The sequence below is a fragment of the Canis aureus genome, chromosome 1 (assembly GCF_053574225.1).
Source record: "Canis aureus isolate CA01 chromosome 1, VMU_Caureus_v.1.0, whole genome shotgun sequence".
Classification (NCBI taxonomy): Eukaryota; Metazoa; Chordata; class Mammalia; order Carnivora; family Canidae; genus Canis; species Canis aureus.
This window is the reverse complement of record NC_135611.1, coordinates 92,761,758-92,773,706: the sequence shown is the minus strand read 5'-3', so window position 1 is coordinate 92,773,706 and position 11,949 is coordinate 92,761,758. Positions and strand designations below refer to the sequence as shown.

The 11,949-nt window shown below is 40.7% G+C and overlaps 1 protein-coding gene across 10 annotated transcripts in view; it reads right to left on the bottom strand.

Moving 5' to 3' along the window:
- Positions 1–514: 514 nt before the first annotated feature.
- Positions 515–11,949, bottom strand: part of LOC144320317 (uncharacterized) — a 31,552-nt gene continuing 20,117 nt past the window's right edge. For 2 of the 10 annotated variants that reach the window (XR_013385856.1, XR_013385855.1), the window contains 5 exons: positions 9,231–9,341; positions 8,079–8,151; positions 5,176–6,254; positions 3,475–3,585; positions 515–708 (listed from right to left, as the gene is read on the bottom strand). Coding sequence is in view for 2 of the 10 variants with exons in the window: in XM_077908669.1 (XP_077764795.1) it covers position 708; positions 3,475–3,585; positions 5,176–5,257; positions 8,079–8,151; positions 9,231–9,341 (378 nt within the window). In the remaining 8 variants the exon portion in view is untranslated. The other 8 variants (XR_013385850.1, XR_013385853.1, XR_013385849.1 and 5 more) reach the window with 8 other exon arrangements.

The window sequence follows — 11,949 nt, the reverse complement described above, 5'->3', positions numbered from 1 at the left end:
TGTAGCCTTTTAACTGGTCTCTCTCATTCCAATCTATCTGTATTTCAATATATTCTGTATACCTCTGCAGTAGTACTTGCAAAGCTTCAGTAAGCCTTCTTCTTAAAACCATGGTATTTTCCAATTGTCTACTGAATGAAAATCAAATTTCTTAGGCAAGCATTTAAGACTCTCCATAATATGACCCCTTGCTGTTGTTTATTTTCCACTCTACTCTCCTGTCAAACCTGATTCTTTGCTCAAATACACCACTTACTTGTACACTTCAGGCCTTTTATGTACGCCTCCTCCTCTGCTCCAGATGTTCTCATGTATTTGCACCTTTTCAAATTCTGCCCATTCTTTGAAACTCCGCTCCCATGCTATGTCCTTCATAAAAGCCTCCTCCTTTATTCCTGTCGGAAGTGACTACAACTCCATGCAAATATTACACTGACAGGTAGCACTCATGGGACATTATCCCCCACCTGGAATGTGGCTGATGATTTACAAATCACAACAGATACTCACTTAATTCTTTTTTAAAAATTCTTTATTTAAATTCAATTTGGGGGCACCTCAGTGGGTCAGTCAGTTAAGCATCTGCCTTCAGCGTAAATCATGATGCTGGGTTCCTGGGATAGAGCCCCTGGTTGGGCTCCCTGCTCAGCAGAGAATCTGCTTCTCCCTCTCCCTCTGCTGCATCCCCTGCTTGTGCTCTCACTCTCTCTGTCAAATAAATAAATAAAATCTTTTTTTTTAATTCAATTAAGTTAACATATACAATATTATTAGTTTCAGGGGTAGAATGCAGCAATTCATCAGTTGCATACAACCCCAGTTGCTCATGACATCACGTGCCCTCCTTAATGCCTGTCACCCAGTGACCTCATCCCTCCTCCCCACTCCCCTCCAGCCACCCTCAGTTTGTTCCCTAGAATTAAGAGTCTCTTATGGTTTGCTTCCCTCTGATTTTGTCTTGCTTTATTTTTTCCTCCCTTCTCCTATGTTCATTTGTCTTGTTGCTAAAACTCCACATATGAAGGAAATCACATGCTATTTGTCTTTCTCTGATGGACTTAATTTCGCTTCGCATAATAACCTCTAGTTCCATCCGTATCGTTGCGAATGGCAAGATTTCATTCTTTTTGATGGCTGTGTAATAGATACTCATTTATTTCTCACAAACAATCCGTGAATGTAGATACTAGATTTTTTTAAATTGAGAGAACGTGTGGCCTGGTACCATATGACCAGTAAGGGACATAGTCTAGGTGCAGATCCATTGCTTTTCAGGACAGAGATACAAATCCTGAGAGCATCTTTTGTATTTTGGAAAGTTGTGGTAAAATACACACCACATCTTAACCATTTTTAGGCATAAAGTTCAGTGGCACTAGATATGTTGATATTTTTGCACAACTATCACCACCATCCATTTCTAGAACTTTTTTCATCTTGCAAAACTGAAACTATGTATCCATTCCCTCCACCCTCCAGCCCCTGGCAACTACCGCTCCACCTTCTGTCTCTATGAATTTGATCACTCTGGGTACTTCATGGAAGTGGGATCATACAGTATCTGTGGGGTTTTCTGTGATTGGTTTATTTCACTCAGCATATGTCTTTAAGGTTCATCCATGTTGGAACACGTGCCAGGATTACTTCCTTTCGAAGGCTGAGTATTACTCCCTTGTATGTATAGACCACATTTTGTTTAGCCATTCATCTGTCAGTGGACATTTGGCCTGCTCCCATCTTTTGGCTACTGTGGATAATCTGTTATGGATATGATTGTATAAATATCCACTGGAATCCTCTTGCAATTCTTCTGGGTACATGCCCAGAGGTGGGGAACCGCCATACTATTCCAGAGTGGCCACACCACTTTACCTCCCCTCCAGCAGCACACAAGTGTTCCATTTTATCCACATCCTCACCAAGACTTGTTATTTCCTTTTTGGGATTTTGTTTTTGGCAGCAGCCATCCTAATGGGTACAAAGTAGATCTTTTGCATCTTGAGGATGGAAAACAGGAGTTACAAACTCAAACATCCACGGGGACCAGTGAGGTCTCAAAACACAAGTAAGGTAGGCCCATTAAGATGCTAAGTAGCACCACTCAAGACTCTCAGTTCAAGACGCAGTGGTAGCGTGGCATTTGGAAAGCCCATGGTTTCTTAATTGCCGCAGTCATGAATCAGCGCAGTGCGTTAGAGCTCTGGCAGGCAGACCTTTGTGATATCTTCTGGTTTTCAAGCATTGAAAATGCATTTAAATTTAAAACCTTTTGCAAGCCAATCCCGGCCCCTGGGATCATGCCCTGAGCCGAAGGCAGACGCTCAACTGCTAAGCCACCCAGGCGTCCTTGTGGGGAGCCTGCTGCTCCCTCTGCCTGTATCTCTGCCTTGCTCTCTTTCTGTGTGTCTCTCATGAATAAATAAATAAAATGTTAAAAAAAAAAAAACCCTCTGCAAGCCAATATTCTGAGGCAACGAGGTTTGGATGAATATAGGATCTCTGGTGTGAATAGAAGCCTTCCCACTTTTGAGGTGGGAATCACACTAGGAGGCGAGACAGCAGGAATTCCCAGTCCATGCTGGAGTGTGGGTGCAGAAACCCAGTGCCTAGAAGGTGGCTGATCTGGCAACGGAGAGTTGATGGCTAACAGCTCCGATACATTGGGCTCTTGCTTCTCAGGGTCTAGAGGGATCACACTGGACATTTACCTTCTCCCCCAAACCTTGAAAAGCATGCCTGCACCTCATTTCTGTGCTTTAGACACAACCACTGGTCAAGGTTGTTATACCTGTTCTTGCTGCAATGCCCTTCTGCACTAGGAGACAGAGCTGGGGCAAACTGAAATTCTCTCTCAAGATATAAAGAAACATATGTGACCCTTGGAAACACATCAGAAAGGAGGTTGGGTAATGGGTGTGTACATGGGGACCATGAGAATGTTCTCTCATACTTGCCTCTGGAGAAGGCCTGTATCCTATTAGTAACACCCAGGACTGTGTAGAGCAGGGGTTGGCAAACTCTGTCTGCAAAGGGCCAAATGGCAAATATCTTAGGCTCTGTGGGCCACTTAAAAAGACTGTCACATATTCTTCTCTGTCCTTATTTTTTCTTTGCTTTTGACAATCCCTTAAAAATACAGATAACCTTTCTCAGCTTTCTGGCCTGGAGCCAGATTTGGGCCACGGGCTGTGGTGGGCGAACCCCTAGTGTCAGAGGTAGTTGCCGCTACCTTGTGGGCACCTTGCCTTTCTAGTAGTTGTTAAGAGCCATTCAGGGAAGAAATGATTCCCTGTATTCACTGCAGTTTCTGGCAGAGTGCCCAGTAAACAGACAAGCTCAACAAATATTGGTAAGTAAAGAAATTCATGCTTAAGAAGGGAGTCTTCAAATATTCTAGGCAAGAGCTAACCTTCTTAAAGTTTCCTCTAAAAACACAGTGTTAGTAATTCATCAGAAAGAGATGGTGCAACTCACCATTTTATGGCCGGATGGGATGGGAGGAGCAAGCCTGCCTTTCTGGATGAGAGCCAAAAGGGGCAGGGTGTTTTCTTCTTCTCTGTGTAAGAGGTGATGGTAATGGCACCTCTATTTCATGGAAAGAACAAAGATGATAAGCATAAAAACCCAGTAGGAACACCACAGATCTGAGATGTTTTCACATCCCAAATTTAGGGCGGACACAACCATTGCACAAAGCTTGACTTTTGTAAGAATAAATGTATATTGTGAAATGTCTACTTTAAAGGGGATTTTATAATGTTCTTAGGTTTCCAATATAAAATGTATACTCCAGTAATGGTTGGAGGGCAGAATTTTATCTCTAGATCAGTAAAATTACTTCCACCTAATAAATTTCCTTATTTGGCTTATGCTTGCAGTGCCCCGTGCCGCCTCTTGGCACTCTGTAAAATGGGGATGTTAACATTCTCAGGTCTCTAGGATACCAGTGTTTATACCAATCAGGGGAGAGTATGTGTTGGCACAGTAGACAGCTCTGAATGTGATATGAGGGGCCCCCGAAGAGTGTCTAACCTCAAAATATTTCATTATTAGCACTCAAGAGTGACATCAGAACTGTAAAAAAAAAAAAAAAAATCCTTTGGGATAAAGCACAAAATCTACCAGAGTATCCTGTTAAAATGGAACACCTTGGAAGAAGCAATGACACACTAATTAGCTCATTATCACTAATTATGTACCCAAGAGAAATCCATTTCTCAGGCCGCTAACGCTTCACTGGGCAGCAGAGGGGAAGGATTCGATAGTAAAAGAATTATGGGGCCCCACAACCTGTTGTGGAAGTCAGTCTGGGTAGGGATGACATGAGGACCCTAGGAAGTGAAGGGAGATTGTGGGTGGGGAAGAACAGAAAAGAAAAACATGCTGGGAAAACACAGGGCATATGAAATATATGGCTACTTCTTTCATAAAGTTAACCTGACTCATTAAAGAGGCTAGAAATTTAAGAAATGCAAATAAACTAGTTTCTTAATAGATCCTTACGGGCTATAAGAACCCATTATCAATGTTGCAGTATTTCAGGTATTATTGAAATTGAGGGGGGAAGAAACCAACATGTTCCAAGAATATATTATGTGCTCACTCATTATTCAGTTACCTCATTTCATCCTTACAACCACTCTGTGAAAGAGGCACTAATCCCCTCATTCTACAGATGAAACACTTAAGGTCAAATACCCCATATGACTTGTACAAAGTGTAAAGTTTAGAGCTTACTAGTACTTGCTGCGAAGTCCTATGCTGGCGATTTAAATGCATCTCTTATTTAAACACCAAAGCAGCCCCTGAAGTAAACATTAGTAGTTGGGTTTGTTTGTTTGTTTGTTTTAATTTTATGGATCAGTAATTTGATGCTCAGCCGGTTAATCAATTTGCTCAAGATAAGTGAGGGTAGGGCACCTGGGTGGTTCAGTCGGTTGAGCATCCAACTCTTGGTTTTGGCTTAGGTCATGATGTTATGGGTGATGAGATAGAGTTCCCAGTCCATTCTGCACTTAGCTTGAAATTCTCTTCCTCTGCCCCTCCCCCCATCTGCACTTGCACATGTGCATATGCTCACTCTCTCTCAAATAAATAAAACTTTTTTAAAAAAAAAGATAAGCGAGGGTGCTGGGATTCACATACACACACAGAATTAAAGGTCTGAGTCCTTACCTGGTGGATGACATTGCCTTCAGGATGAGAAGTCCTTCCTTGTCTTCAGACCTTTGAGCACCTTCCCATCTTGCTATACTGCCTTGCAAAATGTTATATAATGTAAGCCATGTAAAGAATGAAAATGTAACAAGCTCTCTCCCTTAGATTGCCAGTTTCTCCTTCTCCTTCATTTCCTCCTCCATCTTCTTCTCAGGACCTAACTGTCTTTAGAGATATAGGACCTCCTTTCCAATTAGGGGTGGGTAGTAAGAGACAGAAGGGACCATACCAAATCATGTGAATTAAAATCTCTTAGATCCATTTCAGGTTGAGTATTAATTTAGAGCAAAGTTCAAATCCCTATAGGTCTCTTTCCTCTCTCTATTTCCAAAGATGAAGTATGTGTTCAAGAAGGAAGCAACTCCTTCCCCATGGTATTAAGAGGCTTTAGGAGCCTAGGTGTGTATTTTGCCTGCCTTGTCTTTTGTTTTGTCCTTGATGACATTTGTCCCACTTGACAATGAGGTACCACATTGGCACCTCCTATTAAAACCTGTGAGCTTTTATGTATACAATGGAATATTCCTCAGCCATTAGAAAAGACAAATACCCACCATTTGCTTCAACGTGGATGGAACTGGAGGGTATTATGCTGAGTGAAGTAAGTCCACTGGAGAAGGACAAACATTGTATGTTCTCATTCATTTGGGGAATATAAATAATAGTGAAAGGGAATATAAGGGAAGGGAGAAGAAATGTGTGGGAAATATCAGAAAGGGAGACAGAACATAAAGACTCCTAACTCTGGGAAACGAACTAGGGGTGGTGGAAGGGGAGGAGGGTGGGGGGTGGGGGTGAATGGGTGATGGGCACTGAGGGGGGCACTTGACGGGATGAGCACTGGGTGTTATTCTGTATGTTGGTAAATTGAACACCAATAAAAAATAAATTTATTATAAAAAAATAAAATCAAATCTGTGAGCTGTTCTTCTTTGGTGCTGGCTTCATCTGTCTTCACCCAATCTGGTTCCTGTCCACGAACGATGGTGTACAGCCATTGGTTCTATCATGGGGCACAGCGGATGGGCATCAGGCACCTGCTGGACACATACCACCATAGCCTCCAGGCATAAGGGGTCTTCAAAGGTGCTGTCCTTGTATTCCCTTATCCCTGCTGGTAGCTTTCTCTAGAGTTTCTGCATGAGGTCCCCTTTCCCTCCTGGAAACTTTTTGGGTCAGGGTTCATAGGAATGATAGGCACCAGTGAGCTGAGCCTTGGGTATATACTTATGTGACCTTCTTAAGGCAAATGGAGATTTAGAATTCCCTGCCAAACCAACACTGGCTTCAGTACAAACTTGGGGATGATCTCCAGATTGACTATGCCATCTGCCATTCCTAACTGGTTGGGGGAGGAGAGGAAAGACTACATGTCAGATGCTGTGTCTCTCCAAAAAGTCATAAAACATACCTGTATGAATTGAAAACTTAGGCCTATACAGAATCCTGCACACCAATGTTTATAGCAGCTTTATTAATAATTGCCTCAACTTAGAAGCAAACAAGATGTCCTTCTATAGGTGGATGGGTCACACACTGGTCCACCCATACAATGAAATATTATTTATTGATAACAAAAGGAGCTTTCAAGCTATGAAAAAATAGGAGGAATCTTCTTAAAAAATACTTTATTTATTTATTTATTTGAGAGAGAGAGATAGTGAGAGAGAGCATGAGCGGGGGGTGGGGGGGGGGGAGAGGGGAAGCAGGCTCCCTGCTTAGCAGGGAGCCTGACCTGGGATCACGACCTGAGCCAAAGGACCCAAACGACCAAGCCACCCAGGTGCCCCAGACAGGAGGAATCTTAAGTACAAATTAGTAAAAAAAGAAGCCAGTCTGAAAAGACTACCTAGTATCAGATTCCAACTATATAACATTCTAGAAAAGGCAAGAATATGGAGACAGTAAAAAGTATCAGTGGTTTCCAAGGACTCAAGGAAAGGGAGAGATGAAGGTAGAATGCAGGATTTTAAGGGCAGTGAAACTATTCTATATGATGTGGTAATGCTGGATGTAAGTCATTAAACATTTGTCAAAACCTATTGCAAGTTCAACACAAAGAGTGAGCCCTAATGTACACAATGGACTTTAGTTAATATGTGCCAATACTGGCTCATCAATTGTAATAAATGTACCATAACAACGAAAGATGTTAATAATAGGGAAAACTGTAGGGTAGGGTAAGAAGGTATGAGAACTGTGCTTTCTACTCCATTTTTCTATAAACCTAAAACTGCTTTAAAACCTATTAACTGGGATCCCTGGGTGGCACAGCGGTTTGGCGCCTGCCTTTGGCCCAGGGCGCGATCCTGGAGACCCGGGATCGAATCCCATGTCGGGCTCCCGGTGCATGGAGCCTGCTTCTCCCTCTGCCTGTGTCTCTGCCTCTCTCTCTCTCTCTCTGTGTGACTATCATAAATAAATAAATTTTAAAAAATAGTTAAAAAAAACCCTAAACCTATTAACTTTTAGGACGCCTGGGTGGCTCAGCCGTTGAGCATCTGCCTTTGGCTCAGGGTGTGATCCCGTGATAGAGTCCCAGATACGGCTCCCTGCATGGAGCCCGCTTCTCCCTCTGCCTAGGGCTCTGCCTCTCTCTTTCTCTCTTTCTGTCTCTCTCATGAATAAGTAAGTAGTAAGTAAGTAAATTAATTAATTAATTAATTAAAATTTTAAAAATAAAATTAACTTTTATTTTAAAAAGGCATGGAACAAACTTCCATTGGGGCCCCCTTTAGCATATATTTTTTTATTCATACCACCCCTTTCCCAGGCTTCAGTCTTGAAGGTAACAACCACTATGCCTGATCTGCCTTTTCCAGTCCTATCTCCAGAAACCTGAAGGACTATCTCTTACTTACCCCTACTGGCTTTTAGAAACTTAACCTTATGCCTTCCTCCTTCCTGGGGAGATATCTGCTCCCTTCTCTCTTCCTACAGGAGACAAAGGTGCAAGGCAACAATGAAAGGAAACATCCTATCAATAAGGAAGCTGTATAAGAAAGTATATTGCAAATCTTATTCCTAAATATACAAGTAGAACAAAATATTTGTAACATAGGGCAGGAGCAAATAGTATACCTCTAAACACAATCATAAACTTTGATTTTCTAACACTTGTGAGATATAAGATATGTACAAAAAAGTACATTAAGGCATATAAGTACAGTTTGATGAATAATTATAAAGCAAACTACTATGTAGCCACCAACTGGATAAATAAATATTTCCACCCTTGTCAAAGTCCCCACTTCTACCTCATGTGCCTCTCCTTGATCATAGCTATCTTCCTGCCCCTGGAAGAAAGCAATAATCTGATTTTTTGATAATCAGTTCTTTGGTTTTTTAATAATTATAAAATTTTAAAGTCAAGAATGACCTATCCACAATCTTGTCCCATGTATATTCCAGATTCAAACTTTAATGCCAAGACAAATAATATATTTCCAAAAGTCACACAAACTGGTGGTAGAGGATCAGAAACCAATTCTTTTGACCTCCAGTGCTCTTTGGTGTATGTCATTCATGTTTTAGGAACAAACAGCAGAGGATGGGAGGGGCAGTGTGTGTTGGGGTACCTAGTAGTGATATTAATAGCTATACTTTACCATGTGCTCACTATGTGCCTTACAACAACCCATGTAGGCTATGCTAGATGCTATCATCACTATTATTTTTGTTATTGATAGAAAATTGGTAAGGAAATTGAGACTTGGAAATAGTTAAGTTGTCAAAAGTCAGACGATTAGTATGCAGAAAATCTGGATTCTAACTTAGCCCCCTCCTTGATCCAGAACTTGGGCTCTTGCACACCTCGTTTTTATTTAAAACCATTATTATCTTATTATTGTAAAAGTAATACATTATTACAGTTGAAAAAAGTCCCAGAGTTGTGAGTCAGGAATGTATTTGTCTACAATAGCAGGAAGACCTCACAAATGGTGTAGAGAGAGGTTGATCTGATTCACACAGAAGACTGGGGAGGGGCAGGTAGGTAGAACAAGGCTACTCACTGCAGCTCTGTGGTAGCACTGGGGGCCCAAGCGTTTTTCATTTTCCTGTTCCACCATCCTTAGTACATAGATCTTTGTCCTCAGTGTTGTCATGAAAGCAGAAAGGAGTTCCTTAATTTAAAAAAAAAAAAAAAAGACAGCTTTCCATGAAACCCTTAACTTCTGTCTCACTGTCCGGAGTTGTGTCACATGGTCCGCTTAAGAGCAAAGGAGCCTGGAGAAGTATATTTAGAAAAGCACACTGTCATCCAGACCAAATTGGAATCCTGCTATTAAGGGTGAAGGTGGAATGGATCCGGGGAAGTCAACTAGCATCATCCTCCACAAACATCATAAAAGGTTTCCAGGTGAAACATAAAGAAAGGTCTTTCTACTACTTCTGGCTAGCATCTTCCTCCCATGCAAGAACTGCAATTCCTGTTTGAGTCAAATTCAGAGGACAGAGTGGGCATGGATGGAAGGAAAAAATGGAACACCTTTAGTGATGCAAAAAAAAACCACACCAAAAAAAAAAAAACAAAAACCCCACATGTAGGGAGGGGATAGAGAGAGAGAGAGAGAGAGAGAGAGAGAGAATGAATCTGAGCATGAAAGATGAGGGGCGTAAGGTGTGAATTGACAATGGGCCTTACGGCGAGGCAGAGGAGTTGAGCTGCTATATTATTTTTTTTAAGATTTTATTTATTTATTCATGAGAGACTGAGAGAGAGAGAGAGAGAGACAGAGACACAGGCAGAGGGAGAAGCAGGCTCCATGCAGGGAGCCCAACATGGGACTTGATCCTGGGTCTCCAGGATCAGGCCCTGGACTGAAGGCGGCGCTAAACCGCTGAGCCACCCGGACTGCCCTGCTATATTAAAAGACCAAGTAAGCCACTGCAGATTTTGAGGAGAAGAGTGAAATGTTTCTATAACAAGAAAAATACACGTTAGTTGTCATACTGAGATTCTTAATCTCCTTCCAAGTTGAGTCAATACAGTTATCAACACTTTGCTGCTTACCACCTCCAGAGCAACATGCCAGAGAATATGAATAGATCACTGGAGCATGATTCACCATTAATTAACAGTATTATTCTTGTTAGTGATTTATAAAAGACAAAGGAACAATTACTGTTTAACCGTAAATCTGTGTAGATATGAATGTCCCTGGATTTCTAAGTTGGTTCTGCTTTTAGGGTCCTCTGAAAAGCCATATGAATATGATTTAAGCTTTAAAATGATCTGCTAATTCCATTCAGGTGCATTGTAAAATTCATTGGAAAATACTTCCTTTCTTACCGCTTCAATGCTTCAGAGAATATCAATTGTATATTTTTTAATTGTTTGAACTGTAAATTTTAGAAGTGGTAAAAAGGGGACTTTCTGCAGATGCTGTAACAAAAGAGTTTGCACTATTTTAATGAAATATTTTGAGACAGTGCTTAGTGCTGTTGGGAGATTGCAGTACCCAAAGTCCAAAAATTCTTCAGAAAGGCAGGAACTTGTTTTTTCTAATTCGTAAGCAATCTGAGCTTTTAAAGGAATCTCCTGTTATGATATTTAAGGAAGTAACTTTTCTGTGATTCTGCCTACATGTGTCTCCTCCTGTAACAACATGGGTTTGATGGACTGACTGTATTTTGGAACCACCTTAACATATGAAACATCTTAATTTGAAGACAGATTTTTTTCTATAGTTTTTCATTTGTTTTTGGTTTTTTTGCAAGATGAAAATTTATTTGTGGAAATGTGTTCTCTCCTGGCTTTCTTTATGTTTCCATAATAATTTTGAGTGTGAAAGTTGATTTTCATCTACACATTTCACTTATTTTTACCAATCTCATATTGTTTACCATAAAAAGAGTCATTTCTCAAATGTATTTGTCTATCTCACTGATTCTTATTGCTGAATTTTGATAGCAGCTGATCATACAGATAGCAGTAAGGTCAGTTTGTATCCACCAACGCGTAGTACATCTGATTTTAACTTTGAACTATGTGCATAAAATTGTAAATGATATTTTAATGGAAATTAAATTCATTTAAGAAAACACATTTTGGGGGCACCTGGGAGGCTCAGTGGTTGAGCGTCTCTCTTTGGTTGGGGTCATGATCCTGGGGTCCTGGGATTGAGTCCCGCATCGGGCTCCCTTAGGAAGTCTGCGTCTCCCTCTTCCTATGTCTCTGCCTCTCTCTCTCTCTCTCTCTGTGTCTCTCATAAATAAATAAATAAACAAATAAATAAATAAATAAAATCTTTAAAAAAAGAAAACTTTTTTTGCTACTATAAAATTACTATAATAGTAGCCATTTATATTTTAAAATATGCATAGGGGGATATCTGATAAGATCTTGGTGGGAAAAAATACAATATTCCCAAATAAAAATAAAACCTAAAAAAAAAAAAACCCACATAAAATAAAAGCTAGAGTTCCAGAGTAGGAACTCAGTGAGAGCCCTTTGGAACAGAGAACTGGACTACATGGTCCTGCTCTGTCTAGATTTGTTTTTTCACTAATGTCAGTCACTAATTAATGCTGCTACCACCAAAAATCTAGTCTCAGACATGAACTGTTCCTCCTTAACAGTCTGGCCCAAAGTTGACCTGTGGTCCTTCCTTTAATATCAGGAAACAGAGTCAAGACTGAGAAATTCAAAAAATTTGTTATTAAAAATTGAAGGAGGGGTACTTGAGTGGCTCAATCAAGCAGCCAACTTGATTTCAGCTCAGGTCAAAA